The 17,724-nt window shown below is 40.8% G+C and overlaps 1 protein-coding gene across 6 annotated transcripts in view; it reads left to right on the top strand.

Moving 5' to 3' along the window:
* Window positions 1–15,725, top strand: part of zmynd11 (zinc finger, MYND-type containing 11) — a 49,973-nt gene extending 34,248 nt beyond the window's left edge. For 4 of the 6 annotated variants that reach the window (XM_030074356.1, XM_030074359.1, XM_030074355.1 and 1 more), the window contains 6 exons: window positions 1,310–1,428; window positions 4,922–5,216; window positions 7,386–7,460; window positions 7,963–8,241; window positions 9,996–10,181; window positions 12,287–15,725. In XM_030074356.1, the coding sequence (XP_029930216.1) occupies window positions 1,310–1,428; window positions 4,922–5,216; window positions 7,386–7,460; window positions 7,963–8,241; window positions 9,996–10,181; window positions 12,287–12,409 (1,077 nt within the window). In that variant the 3' untranslated portion in view covers window positions 12,410–15,725. The remainder of the gene's footprint in view (window positions 1–1,309; window positions 1,429–4,921; window positions 5,217–7,385; window positions 7,461–7,962; window positions 8,242–9,995; window positions 10,182–12,286) is intronic. The other 2 variants (XM_030074360.1, XM_030074358.1) reach the window with 1 other exon arrangement.
* The last annotated feature ends 1,999 nt before the right edge of the window (window positions 15,726–17,724 follow it).

The following is a 17,724-nucleotide window of genomic DNA, read 5'->3' as shown; positions in this document are numbered from 1 at the left end:
ATCCAAATTCCTCAATTATTAAATATGTATATAATATCCATAAACCACACAACTTGTAACTGGCTGTGGAAAGCAAATATTTCCCCCTAGGGACTATTTTCCCTGGCGGAGGAGTGAGCGTATCACCTCGCCCAGTTCAAGTCCTGAAAACACAACAGTGCTGCTGCTTTTAGGAAAACTCATGTGGAGGACTTTATTCCTGTGATGTGATACTGGAGTGAAGAAAGTCTGAAGTCTCTGAAAGTTCATGTTCTTGTCGTAGTGGAATAAATGGAAACCAGCGGCTTTAGAAAAGAGAGGAGGAATGATACGGCAGCTTTGAAATACCACCTTTTGTTTTGGGAAAAGATTAGCTGAAACATTTTGAGGAAATTATGCTAAATATGCAGAATCACTGGGATGGTCCATTTAACATTATGAACACTGTTGATACTCACTATTCATTTATGCCGTTTTCACTTTCTCTACACTTTATGTGAGGTGTGCCTCCCATCATCAGACCTCCTTAAATCGAGTCTGAAATAAAAGTTTGGTTGAATTGAATTAATGCAGCAGTATTTCCCACACAAATGTTAAACTTGGCCGGCTTGCTCAGGTGTATTGACGACCGCCCAGGTCCGATTCGACCTTCCACACACACGCGGCTCACCTGCTGCTGTGAAAAAATCCAAGACATGAGTTGTGTTTTTTGGGGTGATTTTACGATGGTGACGAAGAAAGTCAATGGGGCGGATACACAGGGAGAGTGTGTGTGTGTGTGTGTGTGTGTGTGTGTGTGTGTGTGTGTGTGTGTGTGACAAAGAACTAAAGGGAAAAGCAAGTCATGAAATAGTTTGAGTAAAAACACAAAAATAAGGAGGAGAATTATCAAGAATTAGAAGATAAAATAAGCAATACCAGAAGCAGGCTAATGTGTTCTCTCAGGTAACTTCAGTGGATCATCATTAGTGCTGGGTATCGATTCAAACTTCAAGAATCGATTCGATTCCGATTCACAAGATTCAGAATCAGTTATCACGATCCAATCCGATCCGATTCGATCCGATATTGATTTGGTTCGTTTTATTAAAAAGCATTTTGAGCTGTTACTGAATTACATGCCTGTCTAGTTATGCAACACATTAATACTTGTATTATATTGTGTCATTTGACAACAAATTAATATAGGTATTGATAATTAAAATGGCTGTAAGACTGGTAAAAATGGCTAGGACCACCTTTTGTACCCCACAGCATATCTCTGCGTTCCTGGTCTGATGTGAGTTTTTGTTGTTTTTTTCTTTTCTTTCCCTCCTCTCTGTCCTTGCAGAGCCCCAGCCACGAGGTGGTCTGGGCCAAGATGAAAGGTTTCGGCTACTGGCCGGCCAAAGTCCTGCAGAGGGAGGACAACCAGGTGGACGTGCGCTTCTTCGGACACCAGCACCAGAGGTCAGCACCGCTAACACGCCTCACAACGGGACACAGTCTCTCCTCTCTGTTACACAGCTCTTGTTACTGTGCCGGCTGCTAGCTCCCTCATTTCCACACGGCATCTTTTCTATTCAGAAGATTTTTTTGTTCAGTCTTTGCATGTGATTTTTCTTTTCTTTTTTTTTTTTCTTAATGCAAAATCCCAGGGATCAGATTCATAACATTCAACATTGCTGATTTATAATAATGGCTTCCTGTAGCTCCACAACTTTTACAGAACATCAATAAAAGCCCCATTCGTTTTTGGGGTTTTTTTGTGTTGAATTGCCGGTTTATGTTGAAATGAAAAAGATAGAACAGTTTTCTCAATCTAGATAGTGGCACAAACCAAACCGAGATCCAAACCGTGGAAAAGGTGAGCTGTTACACCCCAAGCAGGCGTCAAACACCCAAACCTAAGACAGTTTCCAATGTCCTCACAACGCCATCCATCAAATCCATTAAAATGATGTAAGAGGCTTTCTTTGGAAAGCTGCAGCCACAGCTGACACCGCTCACTGACCTCAGCACAGTACGTACCGTCCTGTTCACTTTATTAAGTCTTAATCGCCTGAGGACCTTCCGACAGCCGCAGAAGTGAAGTTTTTAGGTTAATATCTCATGTAGGTAAAGCTTGTCAGAGGGCAAGGAGTCGGCGCTTTGGGGAAACCACGTCGACTTCTCTCTCCTTTTCTTAATTAGTCGTCCTAAACCTGGATGTCAGCGGCGTCTCCTCCGCTCTCACCGCGTGAAGGCGACGTTCGTGATTCACCGGCTTGGCAGCGCTCAGGTCTCAGGAGTCGGTCAGGCGCTCTGATTGGACGTCAAATCATGGGCGGGACGCACGTGAAGAAGCTTTCTCCTGCTGTGATTGGTCAGGAAAAACAGGAATTTGGCATTAGTTGGAAGAGCAGTGAGTCAGGATCGCAGCCTAGATGATGACAGCGCCGGTGTCATGAATCACAGATACAGTGAAAAGGGCACACGGGTAACCAGTGAATGTATGTGGGAAACCTGAATGAGCAACTCACAGGTGTTGGATCCAGGCACATCGTTTTGTCACGATACCAGAATTTAGATTTTCGTCAACTTTTCATCTAAAAAAAACACTATTTTTTTTAGGGTTATAGAAATGTTTCTTTTTTTAATTTTTTTGATTTCTCATATTTCTTGTGCTCTCTCCCTTTTCTCTTTTTGTTTTGCTCACACTTTGTCCTCTTCTCTTTCCCTCTTTTTTCTTTTTTCTCCTCCTCTTGCTTCCTCACTCGTCATCTTCCTCTCTTTCTTGCACTCAGAGAAAAGCAGCTCAGGCCTGGATCACCTGAAGGCCTCAGCTGGTCTCAACATCTTGTTTTCTCTCTTGTCATTAAAGATTCAAGCTGCTTCTGGCTCATCATTCTTGATCTCATATATTTATAAATGTTCCTCCCTGTGTCTGTTTTTTTCTGTTTCTGTTTTTTTCTGTCACAAAAAAACAAACTAAAGCCGCGAGACTTACATGTTTAGCGTGACCCGTGTGTTCACCTCAGCGGGGGTTTGATGTCGGCTGGGTGTCAGGCTCTCGGCTCTGCAGGTGAAATAGTTGTGTATTTGGCTTCTGGCACCAGTTTATCAACCAGTGGAACCAGACTGGGATCCAGTTAAAGGCGTGTTTGAAGCTGTTCAGTGTTTTCAGCTGAAGTTAAGAGCCAGACTGAAGCTCCAGTCCTCCCCCGGCCAGTTATTCCAGTCTACATGTATTTACGCTCCACTGGTGCACAAACAATTAGTCGATCCGTCCACCAACAGAAAAGATAGCTCATTAGAAATCTGATCAAGTAAACACACCAAACAGTTGCCAGTTACATTTCCTCACAAAGGCTAAAATCGGCTTGCTTTTCTCCATTTCATATCATTATAAAATGAATACTTTATTTTTTTGCATCTGAGCGAGCAATTTTAAAATACCGCTTCAGGCTCCGGTAATTTTTAATGGAAATTTGCCAATATTTTTAAACATTTTAAATAACATTATAAATTAGGCGAACGCTGCAGGTCTGAGTTCAACATGAGTGCAAAGGCAGGAAAAGACCAGGAGGAGCTGTTATGTTTCTCTTTGCCTTTTTTTCTCTTAATCTAACAAGAAATTGATTAAGTGTTCTTATTAAGATCCCCAAGAAATGCGTTCAGTCTTAAAGTGCATGGTAACCTCACAACACATTTAGTTGCAGTGACTTTACAATAATAACTATAATTTTAAAGAAATTGGGAGGAAAGGTTTTATTTTATTAGTTTATAATATTTTGGTCATACTTAGACAAAAACACAACATATTCCCGTCTCCCATAAACACACTTTCAACTTTCCACATCAAATTGAAATGGTTGATTCTGAAAAGTTGAACACTGACCTCGGTGGTTAGTCTGTGTGACCTCCAGTCATACGGTCAAGATTTTTTTTTTATGGGTCAAATGCTGTTTTAGGGTTGACTGTCACTTCAGGCTCACTAACGTACAGTCTTATTTTAAATAACATCCTTGAGTTGAGAGCGACAAGTTGTCTGATTGACGGCTGTGTTTCCTCTGTTTTCATTTAGTGCAGCGAGGAAGTGACCACTAATAAATAGATAGATAGATAGATAGATGGATAGATTTACTTTATTTATCCCAAACTGGGAAATTCCCATGTTACAGCAGCATCAATAGAAACATAAAATAAAGTTAAATAGAATAGAATAGATGCAGAAGTATATACAATAAAGACTAAATATATACAATAGAGACTAAAAATATACAATAAAAACTAACTGAAGAATATGAGATATGAAATGTGAAATACAGTTGTCCCTCGCTATAACGTGGTTCACCTTTCGCGGCCTCGCAGTTTTGCGGATTTTTTTAGTGCAATTTTGCATGCTTTTTTTTTTTTTTTTTTTACTGGACTTATTTTTCTACGAAGGTTTGAACTTTGAGAGTTTAAACAAGAGAGAAAAGTGAGAAAATGTTAATGTCTGCATGAGAAAAGTGTATAAAGTGTGTAGTGAGGGGTTTTACAGCCTTAAAACATCTATAATAATTGTAAAAAATAAAGCTGACTACTTCGCGGATTTTGCCTATTGCAGGTTATTTTTAGAACGTAACTCCCGCGATAAACGAGGGACCACTGTATACAGATACTAATGCACTAATGAGTGAAAATGAAATTAATAAAAACCCTATAATTTAGTCTTAACTATTGTCTAAAGCTACAATAAGTATAGCCCAAATGTTTTAGCTGTAAAGATTATGTTATGATTACAAAACATTTTCGCACTTGAACTCACAACTTGGAGCCAATCAGCGACGGATGTGGGACAAAATTGGAGTTATCGCCCAAACAACTTTTTAAAAAAATGGACTTTAGCACACCACCTGCATGTTTACAAAGACTTTTTTTTCAGTAAAGAGCGATGAGACACCCCTCAGTAAACCTGTGTCCCCCCCTCCCCGTCCAGAGCGTGGATCCCCTCGGACAACATCCAGGACATCAAGGTGAGCGTCCAGCAGCTGCAGGTGAAGCGCAGCATGGGCTGGAAGAAGGCCTGCGAGGAGCTGGAGCTCTACCAGCGCTTCCACAGGGAGGGACGCTTCTGGAAAACCAAGATGGAGGACGGCAGCCAGCCGCACCAACACCACCAACAGAGCCAGCGGCAGCCGCAGGAGGAGGGCAGCGGGCGGACGGACAGGCTGGAGCGCACGGACGAGGCCGAGTCCAGCATCTCGTCCACCAGCAACGAGCAGGTCCGACATGTAAGTCCGGCCCCTCTGGTTTCTGTCAGTGTTTGTCTTATTTCACGTTACAAGGTGGAACCGGGATGTGTTAATGGGAATAATAATAAGATACTACAGTTTTAAGACATAAATGAGAGTGGAGCAAACAGTGGGTCAAGCCTGACAGCCTCAAGGTAATGATGCAGCTAATTTGCATTTACGTGCATCATTAGTCCGAGTTCAGCCCACGGAGAACCTTGGAGAAAACCTTGAGCGCAACTTGTTCAGCACAAAGTGGCTGTAGTCTCAGAAGGAATTACATAAGTTTGTAAAACTGAATTATATGGGAAAAATAGTTGCTCAAAGGTTTTATCTCATGATTAAAATACATTTGGACTCTCAGAGATGAAAGAATAGACAATTGAAAAAAGGCAAAGATGATGAAGAAATAAGAAAAATTGTGAAATAGTGAAACACTCGGGAGCCACTGCAGCCAACTCGGCGGCAGCCTGGAGGAGATCATGTGTTTGGTCAGGTGTGTGTGTGTGTGTGTGTGTGTGTGTGTGTGTGTGTGTGTGTGTGTGTGTGTGTGTGTGTGTGTGTGTGTCCACAGCTCATCTGACAAACTCCTGGTCCTGTCCACCTGAACCTTTTTGTGCACAGTCATGACTTTATGATGAAGAACCTCTTTTGGTTGCGGTGATTCGAAATCCAAATCATTTGTTCTCGGTGCCTCTGCTCTCTCTCTTCATTCACTGTCTAGCTTGCTTGACCACTGCTGATCTCTCTCTCTCTCTCTCTCTCTCTCTGTTTTCATACTACTGGGTCCATCAGCCTCATATTCTTGTTACCATATCGTGGCAGCATTTGCTCCGATTTCAGGTGGGAAAAATCCAGGACATGCGTTTGCATTTCTAAAACACACCGCTGATGGAGAAAGTCAGCACAGCAGCACAGCGCAGACAGACGGGAGAAAAACACTGTAAAAATGTCAGAGGCTGATTTAATCTGTCAGCAAACGGCAGTTGAAGTAGCTCAAATAGCCTGATGCTTCACAACTGTAAAAATAAGCCCGGGCTGAACGGTGTGTGTGTGTGTGTGAGAAAGACAGAGAGACCTTATTAGTAGCCAAATTTTGAATTTTGCTCTTTGCTCTTTTTTCAAACGTGGTGAGAAATGGCTCACGGGTCATAGCTTCCTCACAGCTGGCACGATGTGGAAAAGAACAATAAACCTAATCTGTGAAAATGTGTTTTACAGCACATTTTCTGTACTGTGTTGTATTTGATTTTAATCATACAGTAATTTAATTTGTAATTTGAAAAGAGTTTGTCAGTGCAATTCGCTGCCCAGTCTCTCAGCGGCCACAGAGCGAAGCCCGTAACCTGGAAAAGGGCAGATCTGCACTCTCCTGGTTTCTAATCCCACGCTTGTCGTTTCCACCTTTTGGTTTCCGTGTCTCGTTCTCCTCCTCGAGTTAAAGTGCATTCTTGCCTGTCATCTTGGGTTGTTTTTCTTTCTCCCACACCTCCACCTTCACAATCACAGCTCATTCTCAGCGCTGGGCAGTTCAGCGCTCAAACAGCATCTCTCACTCTGTCACGTAAACCTGGACCTTCCTACACCGGCACCTTGTCAACACACACACAGTTTAAACTTCATGTTTTACTTTTTTTTTTTTTTTTTTTCATTAGCAGCTTGTGTTGTGTCTGTCAAACCTCTGAGTCCCTCCATGTCCCATCCACGTGCTGCTGCCTCACATTCATACAAACCAGCTGGAAATAGTGGAAAACAGTGCCATCTGGTGGCTGAAGTAGTCTATTATAAAACTCTGCCGTGTGGTAATACATGCTCAGTCAGGCACCAGCTGGGTGTAAACATGATATCTGAATTCTGAGCACAAAACAGACAGAAAAACGTTGAGATGTGAGAAAATACCCTGAAGAAACAGAGTTTTTGAAGTTGGTGCTGTTTGTTTTATTTTCTTTCTTTCAGCCTTTGGGATTCCCCCCAGCAGCTGTTCAAGGAATATGATGCAGCTTTTGAAAAAAAAAAAAAAAAAAAAATATTTGCTTGTGTCTGACATACAGGGAAATTGTTTTGAATGTCTAAAAAGCTCTTTGGTTCTGTAAACGGACCAAAGTCTGTTTGAGATCACAGAATTGAATTGAATTTGATAATCTGGTGTTTTGTTGTGTTCATGTTCAGCTCAAAGGCAGCCAGGAGCCCAAAGCGAAGAAGAGCCGTCGCAGTCAACCCGTTGAGCCCAAAGAAGAAGCCAGTGTAAGTCAAACTATAATATAAGTGACACATATTTAAATTTATTAAAACTACTGCACAGTAAATTTATATTCATCTTTTAAAAGGTACTGTTTAATGTGTAGCGTTTTAACATCATTATTAGGGGATTATTTTCGAGATGATTGCAGTAAAATGGGAATAAAATGCTCTCTCCTGTGCTCTGCTGTGTTTCACACTGTGACGTTGGATTTGGAGTAAATGAATGAACTGCTTTACGACACAAACTTAGCTTGACAGTAAGTCACTCAGTCTGAATGCACACTGGTGGCTAACAAGGGCTCATTCCCTACAAATTCCTAAAATACACACACATTTCCTCTCGCTAATAACAGGCACAGGTCTTGCATCACCCACATGCCATTCAGACACACCTGAAATTGTTTTCTTTTCCCTGTTAGTGATGCTAGTGTGCCTCAGTCACCTGCCAGCTGAAATGTTCCCGTCCCTTTTCTTGTCCTGTCCCCGGTTTGCTGCGCCGCTGCAGGACCCGGAGCCGGAGATGGAGGCGGTGAGCTCCAGCCAGGAGATCCCGGTGTCGTCGGCCCCCCAGCAGCCGGAGAAGCTGTCGGTTTCCACCCAGACCAAGAAGGCCAGCGGGGGGTCGCCGCGCACGCTGCACCGCAGCACCCAGACCAGCAGCGACGGCGCCTGCCAGAACATGTGCCACGAGAAGTACACCAAGATCTTCAACGACGTCAAGGAGATGATGAAGGCCGACAACAAGAGGGAGACGGAGCGGGTCGTGCGAGAGGCTCTGGAGAAGGTGAGCGAGTGTGAACGGACGATTCAGAAGAAATGTGCACATTAGCATCGAAGATTGGAGTTTAGTTTTATTTGGATTTACTGGTTATACACTGCTCACAAAAAGTTAGGGATATTTGGCTTTCGGGTGAAATTTATGGAAAATGTAAAAAGTTCACGCTACAGTGATATTATATCATGAAAGTAGGGCATTTAAGTAGAAGCATACACTGGTGATTTCCTCATCTCAAACAATTTCTTGAAACAAAAGCCAACAACAGTGGTGGATATACCACAACAAAAAATGTCAGTGTCAATAACTTGTCATGTGCCCTTGAGCATCAATTACAGCTTGACAACGACGTCTCATGCTGTTCACAAGTCGATTTATTGTCTGCTGAGGCATGGCATCCCACTCTTCTTGAAGGGCGGCCCTCAGGACATTGAGGTTCTGGGGTACAGAGCTCTGAGCCTCTACACGGCGACTCAGCTGATCCCATAGGTTTTCTATGGGATTCAGGTCTGGAGAAAGTGCAGGCCACTCCATTTGAGGTACCCCAGTCTCCAGCAGCCGTTCCCTAATGATACGACCTCGATGAGCTGGAGCATCAAACACCTGTTGTGAATTTTGCCGTTAAACTCCTTGTTAGAGAACAGCAACTTGTGCAAAAAGTACTGAAACACTGAACAGTTGGACATGTGCATTCAAAAGTTTACAGAAGGTCACATTAAGTTCACCTGTAAAGGTTATAATGCATTTTAGGTTCATCCTGAAATTTCACCCGAAAGACAAATATCCCTAACTTTTTGTGAGTGTATGTGAAGGCCACCTCACTTTGAGTTTCTGTTTAATTTACAAGGTGAAGAATTACAGGAAATTTTTTTTTCATCAGAACTTTAAACACTTTTACTTTGTTCCACTTCTGTGTTGCTGAATTTAATTGTAAAACACATGTTGGTGTTTTGTCGTATCATCATGAAATACCCCTGAAGTAGTACAATATTATTTTAAGGCCATGTTATCTGCCCTTATTAAACTCCCAACATGGTTCTTTGCAGTTTTTGGCTTATAAATTGAACTGCGCTCTGAAAACATACAAATAAAACAAAAGTAGTCATTGCAGTCAAACATAGCAAATAGAAAATAAGAACATCTCTCTTTTTTTTGTTATTGTTATTATTAAGAGTTTTTCTTATTTGCTGAACAAGTTGTGGGTGTAAATTCAAATTTCAACCAATAAAACTTTCACAAATCTTTAAACATCCTCTCTCTTCCACCTCATCCCTTCAAAATAAAAGTGAGTTTCTCTCCCAAACTGAGATCCTGTTGGTTTGCTCTTGTGAATGATCCTTCCCTGCACCATGTCCCGCCCAAACTTCCTGTTTCAACAGGAAATACATCAAATCATGAGAGTCCATTTCATGGGGTCTTTTACAGTCAGCAGCTGATAAAATAAATAATAATAAATAAAAAAAAAACACACACACCTTGTAATTAGACATTCCACTGTTTTGGGTAAGCAAGATAACTTTGAATTTCATCAGCTTCTTAATTTTTTGAAGTAAATCGGTGCGTAAACTCCACCAATGAAAACATGAACACCACCAGGGTCACACATGTTCAAACACATCGTTCAGACTTTGGACAAAATGCTCACCCAGTGTTAATGTTTTATGTCAACACCTATTTGGAATATTTATTAACCTTTAATTGGCAGACGTTCCCAAGTCGTGCGTCAAGAAAAATGTTGTCGTCCTGCCTGTGTGATTCTGCAGCTGCGCTCAGAGATGGAGGAGGAGAAGCGCCAGGCGGTGAGCAAGGCGGTGGCCGGAGCGCAGGCCGAGATGGAGAGGAAGTGCAAGCAGGTGAAGGAGAAGTGTAAGGAGGAGCTGGTGGAGGAGGTGAAGAAGATGGTGGCCCAACACAAGCAGCTCATCTCGCAGACCAAGAAGAAACAGTGGGTGAGTGAACAGAACAGTGTGTTTTTTAGCTTCCACCATCCATAATCGGTTCAGTCAATTACATCCAATTACATCCCAGGCAGGTAACAGAAAAACACAGGCAATATTAGTTACAATTTACAAATAATACAGATACACCAATAGAAAAAAAGACTACTTTATACATAAGTCCAGTTAAAAGAGAGATCACAGCTCCGGTTTGTCTTGAGCCTTTGTTTGAGTGGGAAATCGTTTACAAACAGTCTTTCATACAAAATGCACTAACTCTGTACTGTTCATGTTGTTGTTGTTTTTTTAATTATTATTATTATTGTATGTGTTGTGATTTACTTGTGAAGCTAAAGGCAGATTTCCACATCGGTGGGCAATAAGGATTATCTATATATTGTTATTAATTGTTAATAAACTCGGTGCTACTTTAATATTTTTATCTGTGCTCTTAAATTTTTTCATTTAGGGGCACATGTGCTCTTTGGGGGAAAAAAGTTAGTGTATAGCCGTGTTAATGGTAAAACAGTAGGGGTGTAACACTGAGTTCACATTTTGGTTCAATGCCATACGGAGGTGTTACGTTTTCAATACAGCAAAAAAGTCAAAATGCCAGTGAAATTTACTTGATTTTTAAAAAATTTTAATCCATGAAAACATAATTAAGTATGATCTTTTTTTAAAATTTTAACAATGACGGATTTAAAACAAAATCACTCGACGCTCCTTATTAAAATTAACATCATAAAGTGTGATCTATTTGTTGGTGATGATGGTGACTGTTCGTTGCTGCGCTCAGAGCAACAGCAGCTGCTTCCCACAGTTCATCCTGTCTGGGCTTTTATTTTCTAGTCCAAAGCAGCAGTGACAGTTTGCAGCGAGTGTGTTGCTCCTTGTTTTCCTTCCAGTTCCACCTGTTAGACGCAGCGGGGCGTCGTCGGCGTAAATGAGTTGCCGTGTTTGAAGATTTCCCGCTGGTGGAGCCTGCTGTTGTGTAGCAGATGTGACACACCGCTGTTTTTTGATGACTCAGACTCCGACTACTTTCTTGTCCATTTAAAATTCATAAAAATGGAAATTTGTCTTTGGCATGAAGACAGCAAGACAACATACAACACAAGACATTTTAAAAATCACAATAAGAAAATTAATAAGACAGAGAATTAAATAGTCCAGTTGTGTTATAAAATGTAAGTGCTTAATGAGCAGAACAGAACAGTCGTCTAAAAATTGAAGAGGGAATTAGAACAGCGGGGCAAAGATAATGATAATAAATATAAATAAAATGCAAAAAGTCAGGCATGTCTGTGTGCTGGGGGCAGGTCCTGCAGAACCAATTTAAACAGATCCAACATTTTCTTACCATCACTTCATAATTCTCAGGGAAACAAAGGCCTTGTTCAGACAAAAAATGAGAACATTACCCCAAAAAAACCCAAAAAAAACAAAAAAAGTTTTATTAACATTATTTCAGTTTGTGATACATATCGGTTCAGTACGAAGGTGTGTGTTGTTACACCCGTGCAAAATCCCTCCTGGGTGTGGCCAGGAGCGCAGCATGCCTGAAGGTTTCTGCCCCTTACGAACATCTTTTATGTTTGGGCTCAATTTGACCCCAGCAGTTTAAACCTCCACAAAATTATTATAACTAAAATTGTTCCCAAAGTTTATGTGTCAGGTACTTTATGTTTCTTTGTTGACGACCTAAATAGCCCTTTAAATAAAACATAACTCCCTCCCACTCCCACTTATACATCCAGTATTCCTATTATGTCACTATGAAAAAATATGCAAATCACCATAAAATCTCACTGATTGACCTAAAATTGGAGAGAAATATTAATTTTTGGTGTTTTAATGGCTTTATATTATTTCTAAGTACAGATTTTTGTTATTTATAACCAATGCGTTACAAGGTGTGTACAGGACATTGAAAACATATCATCATGTGAATTTCATGTTTACCTGGTAGCACCCATTACATTAGGAACACTCATTAAATATGAAGCAAAAAAAATGATGTTAATCGTTTATTTAGAGATGTTCAACATTGGTTGGAGTAAAATTGACCCCAAACATAATAGGAGGGTTAAGTGTCGCCTCTGCTCTCGTTCCAGTGTTACAACTGCGAGGAGGAGGCCATGTACCACTGCTGCTGGAACACCTCCTACTGCTCCATCAAGTGTCAGCAGGAGCACTGGCACGCCGACCACAAACGAACCTGCCGGAGGAAGAGATGAACAAGTCCCGCCCCCCTCCCCGGCCCCTAGCCAGCACGCCATTGGCTGTCACACACTCTGTCCTCCTGTCACTCAACATCCGCCCCCCCTCTCATCCTCCCCTCCCCTCCTCTCTGCTTCTCTACTTGCCTTCCTGAAAACTTTGTGGACCCGATGTTTTGCGTGCAGCAACAGCAATTTCTCTCTTTGGTTTTTTTTATTTTGTCTCCGTTATTTAATATACCCATCGTATTGATTTTTTTTTTTTCTGTATTTTTGTTTTTCTCTGAATCATGAACAGATTGCTCAAGAGCATGGCTCAAAGGCAGAGTATGGTATGATTTTTTTTTTTTGTGTGTGTGTGTGTTGTTTCTTGTTTTTATTTTTTTATTTTTTTTCTTTACTGAAGTGCTAATTTTGAACCCGTGTCAGAGAATGTGTTATTTAAGTGTGTAGTAACCGATGAGCATTAACTGAATACATTTTGTTACCTGAATTTTTTAATCACTTTTCTTACTGTAAATGCAACAATACACACCGTCGATCTTTAAAAAAAAACAAAAAAAACATAAGTACTATTGCAACATTGAACTAGCTCTGCTTTCATAATGAAAATCTATTTAAAAAAAATTAACAAAAAACTGCATACGATATGAAATCATGAATGACGTAATTCTCAAACGTTAAGCGTGATTGTTTTTTTCTCATGAAAATATTGCGGTGGATAGCACCTTTTATCGTTTCTACCTAAAATCTTCAAGTCACTTACGTATCATTGGGAACAGGGTTACCAAGTCGGCCCTAAAAGATGCCGACGAAAAAAATCTTCCATTTATTATTATTGTTATGCACATTCTATTTTTTTTTTTTTTTGTTCTCTTTTAAATAGTGTAATTTTTAATGAATTAAAGATGAGAAAAAAGTAAACGACAAGTTTTTAATCAGTTCTAAATAAATCGGGGAAAATGTACAGCAATCTTTCTTGAGCTGGATCTTAGAGAGGTTCCTTAATTTGACCGTTTTTTCACTTTTTTGCACACGTCGTTTTGTTTTTCGCAGCTCGGATGCTTGTAATATTGCCAAAAAAGTGACATTTTGCTGAACCCACCTGAAGAGAAGATGTGTTGAGTGCTAACCCCCCCTTTTATTCTTTTTTTTTTAATGTACATTTTTTTTCAAGCGTTGTCGGTGTCATTGTTATGGTGATGTTACACTCAAAGTACGAAATTTTATTTTATTTTTTAAATTTTTTAACCTTCCAAGTGACTAGCTATGAGACTCTTTCACTGCTTATGCTGTAGTTGGTGGTCAGTGCCTGTTTCTTTTTTTTTTTTTCTTTCTTTTTCCAACATCATCCTATTCCACTTGCTATGTGCATGTTGATGGTTTCATCATTTTAATTTTTGAATTCATTAAGGTGAAATACAAAAAAACAAAAAACAAGACGAGAAGCTTGCAGAGCATCTGGTTTCCAAAAGGCAATGAAGACGGATGGACCAATATAAAATATATGCAAATGTGAATGAACAAACTAAGCTTTTTTTTTTATATAATTATTATCATTATTATTATTAATAATATTATTATTTCCCCCTAAGCTGTATGTCAAGTGTTCTTGGTGTATAATATGGTGCTTAACTTTGAAATCTTTTTGAAAGGGGCAATGAGATTGCCAATTTTATTGTTGTTGGGTTATTTTTTTTGTTTTGTTTTTTTCTTCTGGGAGAATTTCCCTGGCAAGTGTGACTTTTTTTTTTTTTTTTTTAATCTGATGACTGTTTCCTTAGTTATGAAGATCGACTGAGCGGAGGAAAAAGTCATTCAATCATGCATTTATTCATTCACTCACACACTCTCTCTCTCTTAGTAAGTTTCCATCAGTAACGGCTGTGTGTTTGGTTTGGAGCGACGTGCGCGCTCGTTCTCATCACGCTGACGTCACGAGTCTCATCTGGTGACAAAACGAATGCGCGTCGTTCCAAACTTCTTCTTTTTTTTTTCTTTCATTCACTCGCTCATCTCTGGAGTTTTGCGGTGGCGACTCATTTGTAAAACTCATGTTAAGTGCATCACGTTTTGATGTGACACGTTTTTGTGGAGTCTTTTTCTCCTCCTGTCCCACGTGCTGTGTGATTTTCTTTTATGTTTTTTCCACTCTCTCTCAAACACATCTTTATTTGATTTCACAAATATAATATTGTATTTCTGGAAAGGATCTCATGTCTGAGCTGTACTGTGTGTGCGACATTGTATTTTTTTTTTTGTTTTCATTATAAATATATTTAGTTTTTCTGTTTGGGCATCCTGCTTTGTTTGTGAAGCAGCTGCTCGCATCACCACATTTCTCTGGTTTTTCAGGTCAAAATCAGCCTTTCTTTGTTTTTGTTTTTTTTTTCCTCACCAGTATTGCACTACATGTAAATAAAACGTCTGATATCATGTCAATATCTCAGTCATATTAAGTGTACATTGTAAAGGATCGCAAACCATGACGGATAATTAGATTTCAGCTGATTGTGTGCTCACAGCTCTCCGGATGACTGTTAGTTTTTAGTTTTGTACGATGTACAACCATATCAAGCAACATGTGCGTCGAAAACGATGGGTTTTATGTCGCAGTCGCTTTCTCTTCGACTGTTTGCCTTTTATATTCGTCCATCCACGCGTAATGACTGTGTGATTTTGTTTGTTTGTTTTTATGTTGTTTTTTTTTTGTTGTTGTTTTTCCTCTGTGGAAAACTTTTGATGTCATTCCAGTTTGTATCTCTGGTTTTAACTGCATGAGTAAAGGTGTGTGTATCTCCAGCTCGTTTTTTTTATTTTTCTTTTTTTTTTCTTTTTCCCCATGTGAGAAGACATAGTTGCACTCCCTCAGATCGATGCAATATGACAATGATGTTTTTTTTTTTTTTTAAATTTTTTTGTCGTTTTGTTTTCTAGCCTCTGGAATTGCAGTCGAGCTCATTTTTACCTCTCCGCCGATATCGAAGCTCTCTTCAGTTTTGAGAAAGTACAGCGTCGATGAGATTGTCCTCAAGTAACGAGAATTTTGCAGCGTCCTCGTTCCCGCGTCTGGAAAAGTATTTCAAGTCCACGAAAACGCTGCGTGAGTTGAGTTTGTGGGCGTTTTGTGAGCTTCAGACACTTTCCAGCGGAGCGAGGCCGATGTCACTCTGCCCCTCGACCAGGTCATCTTCTGTTCTGTCCATATGTAAACTATTAATCGTGGCTTAACATTTTCTATGCTCCCGACATTTCTGTTTGACGCTTTAGCTAGCAATATGTATATAAATATATTCTATGTGCTAACATGGAGAAATAAATGTATCAACAAGTTCCTGCGTTTCAGCGTTATTTGGAAAATGTGACTTGGGAAAAAAAAAAGAAAAGAAAAGAGAAGGCAGCTGGTGTGTTGCATGCTCACTGTTTAATGCTCCACCCCAGGAGGAATCATTTGGACCAAGTAAAGGAGAAATAGCAAAGATTTTTAGTGTCTCACAGCATAAAAATGACCAGAATGTGTTGCAAAGGATTTATAGGTTTGTTTATTGATATCAAAGATTATTTCGCCAGCTGCTGAGATGATGTCAGAGATGTGAACTCAGTGACAAGTTGTTTACAGGGATGGGAAACTCAGTTACAACAGTTTAAAAACAAGGATGTTCTTTGGTGTTATTCTCAAACTCTGTCCACATCATCCACCAGTTCCCTGAAGTCACAAACTGTAATAAAACCGTTTGAGGAGCTGTGTTTTCCAGCTGACTTTGGTTAGAGGTGATTGTTGATCTTCCAACATCAGTGAAACTCATATTTGCCGGCGAGGTCAAAGGTGACTTAAGTAGCTTTCCGGACACCACGAGCAGAATAATTTGTAATCTTTGGCTTTGGAGAAAATCGACTGTCGAGTCTTTACGAGTCAAAAGGCTCAAGTTAAAGTCACCGGTGTTAAAGGGGCTGTCACATCACTAATGTTCTGTACCAGAGAATGCTTGTTTATCTACACACTCCAACATGGAGAAAGAAAGAGAGTGCATGGTGGTCGAGTGAGCTTGAGAGTGAATGAAGAGAGGGAGCGGTCGTGTTCACACTAATCCAACCAGCTGGACTCTGACCCGGGCCCGAGTCTCTAATGTGAGGTCGAGGTGCAAGTCTTTTTCTTGATTTTTGTCGAGTGTAAACATCAGATTTGCAGCAGGTTTGTGGAGTCCAGGTCCACACCTCTGAGGCCAGTCAGTCGCTGCCACTCCTCCCCCTCGGGCTCCCAGCTGCCAGCCGGAGACGAGGAGGAGGAGGAGGAGGAGGAGGAGGAGACAGCAGGGTTTCCTCTGGAGGTTCCCCAGCTGGATCGCCTCGCACAAGAACTCGAGGTTTCCTCTTGTCTGTCACCGTTTGGATGTAGGTCATGTTTCAAGTGTTTCAAGTGGAAGCTGTAGCGTTAAAATGAGTCATAAGCATTACTACTGACACATTTGGAGCTCTGTGTGTGTGTGTGTGTGTGTGTGTGTGTGTGTGTGTGTGTGTGTGTGTGTGTGCAGACTTTGATAACTTCCTTAACAGAGATGCTGTGGAGCTGAAAGCACAATGACAGCTCTACTTTTCCTCCACTGCAGGGGTTTTCAACTGGTAGTTTGCAGCCCCCTGGTGGTGTGAGACGGTATTGCGGTATTGGTGTCTGATCATTCATTCATTCATTCATTCATTCATTCTGTGGTGGAGTTTGAATCCTGGAAGCGATTTTTTTCTCCCATATTTCCATTTATTGTTTGTGAATAATCATATGAATTGTTACAGCCCGGCTCGGGGACTGCAACCAAGAACGGGAGGGAAGACGAGGTTCGCACGAACAAACATATTTATTACTACATTTAAAAGTAAAGACAAAAGATCAGTGTCAGTAATCAGTGATGTAGGCGTGTATGGATGCATGTGTGTGAGTGAATGTGGAAAACAAAAGAGAAAACAGAGAGCACAGCCGCGCCGTGGCGTCCCCTCAGACAGCGTGGATGGAGTGAGAGAGAGCGGGGTGACTGCCAGCGGAGACAATAAGTGCGCGCTTCACCGGGCCCAGGTGCAGCGCATCACCTAATTACAGTCCCACCTCTGCCTGAAAGAAACCCTGAAAGACAGAGCAGACCAACCAACAGCCAGCCAGCAACCACCACACCCAATACAGAGGGAGGGGCCGTCACAGAATTAAAATGTATACAATTTAGAAAAGTCAAAGTGACTTCTCTGGGTGCGATTACAAATAGCAGCCATCCAGTCAGTAAGGTCCCATGTGTTCCTGGTCTGCCTTTTCACACACACACACACACACACACACGCACACACACGCA

Source organism: Myripristis murdjan, chromosome 17 (genome assembly GCF_902150065.1).
Source record: "Myripristis murdjan chromosome 17, fMyrMur1.1, whole genome shotgun sequence".
In the NCBI taxonomy this organism is placed as follows: domain Eukaryota; kingdom Metazoa; phylum Chordata; class Actinopteri; order Holocentriformes; family Holocentridae; genus Myripristis; species Myripristis murdjan.
The sequence above is the reverse complement of the archived record's forward strand: the minus strand, read 5'-3'. Positions and strand labels throughout refer to the sequence as shown.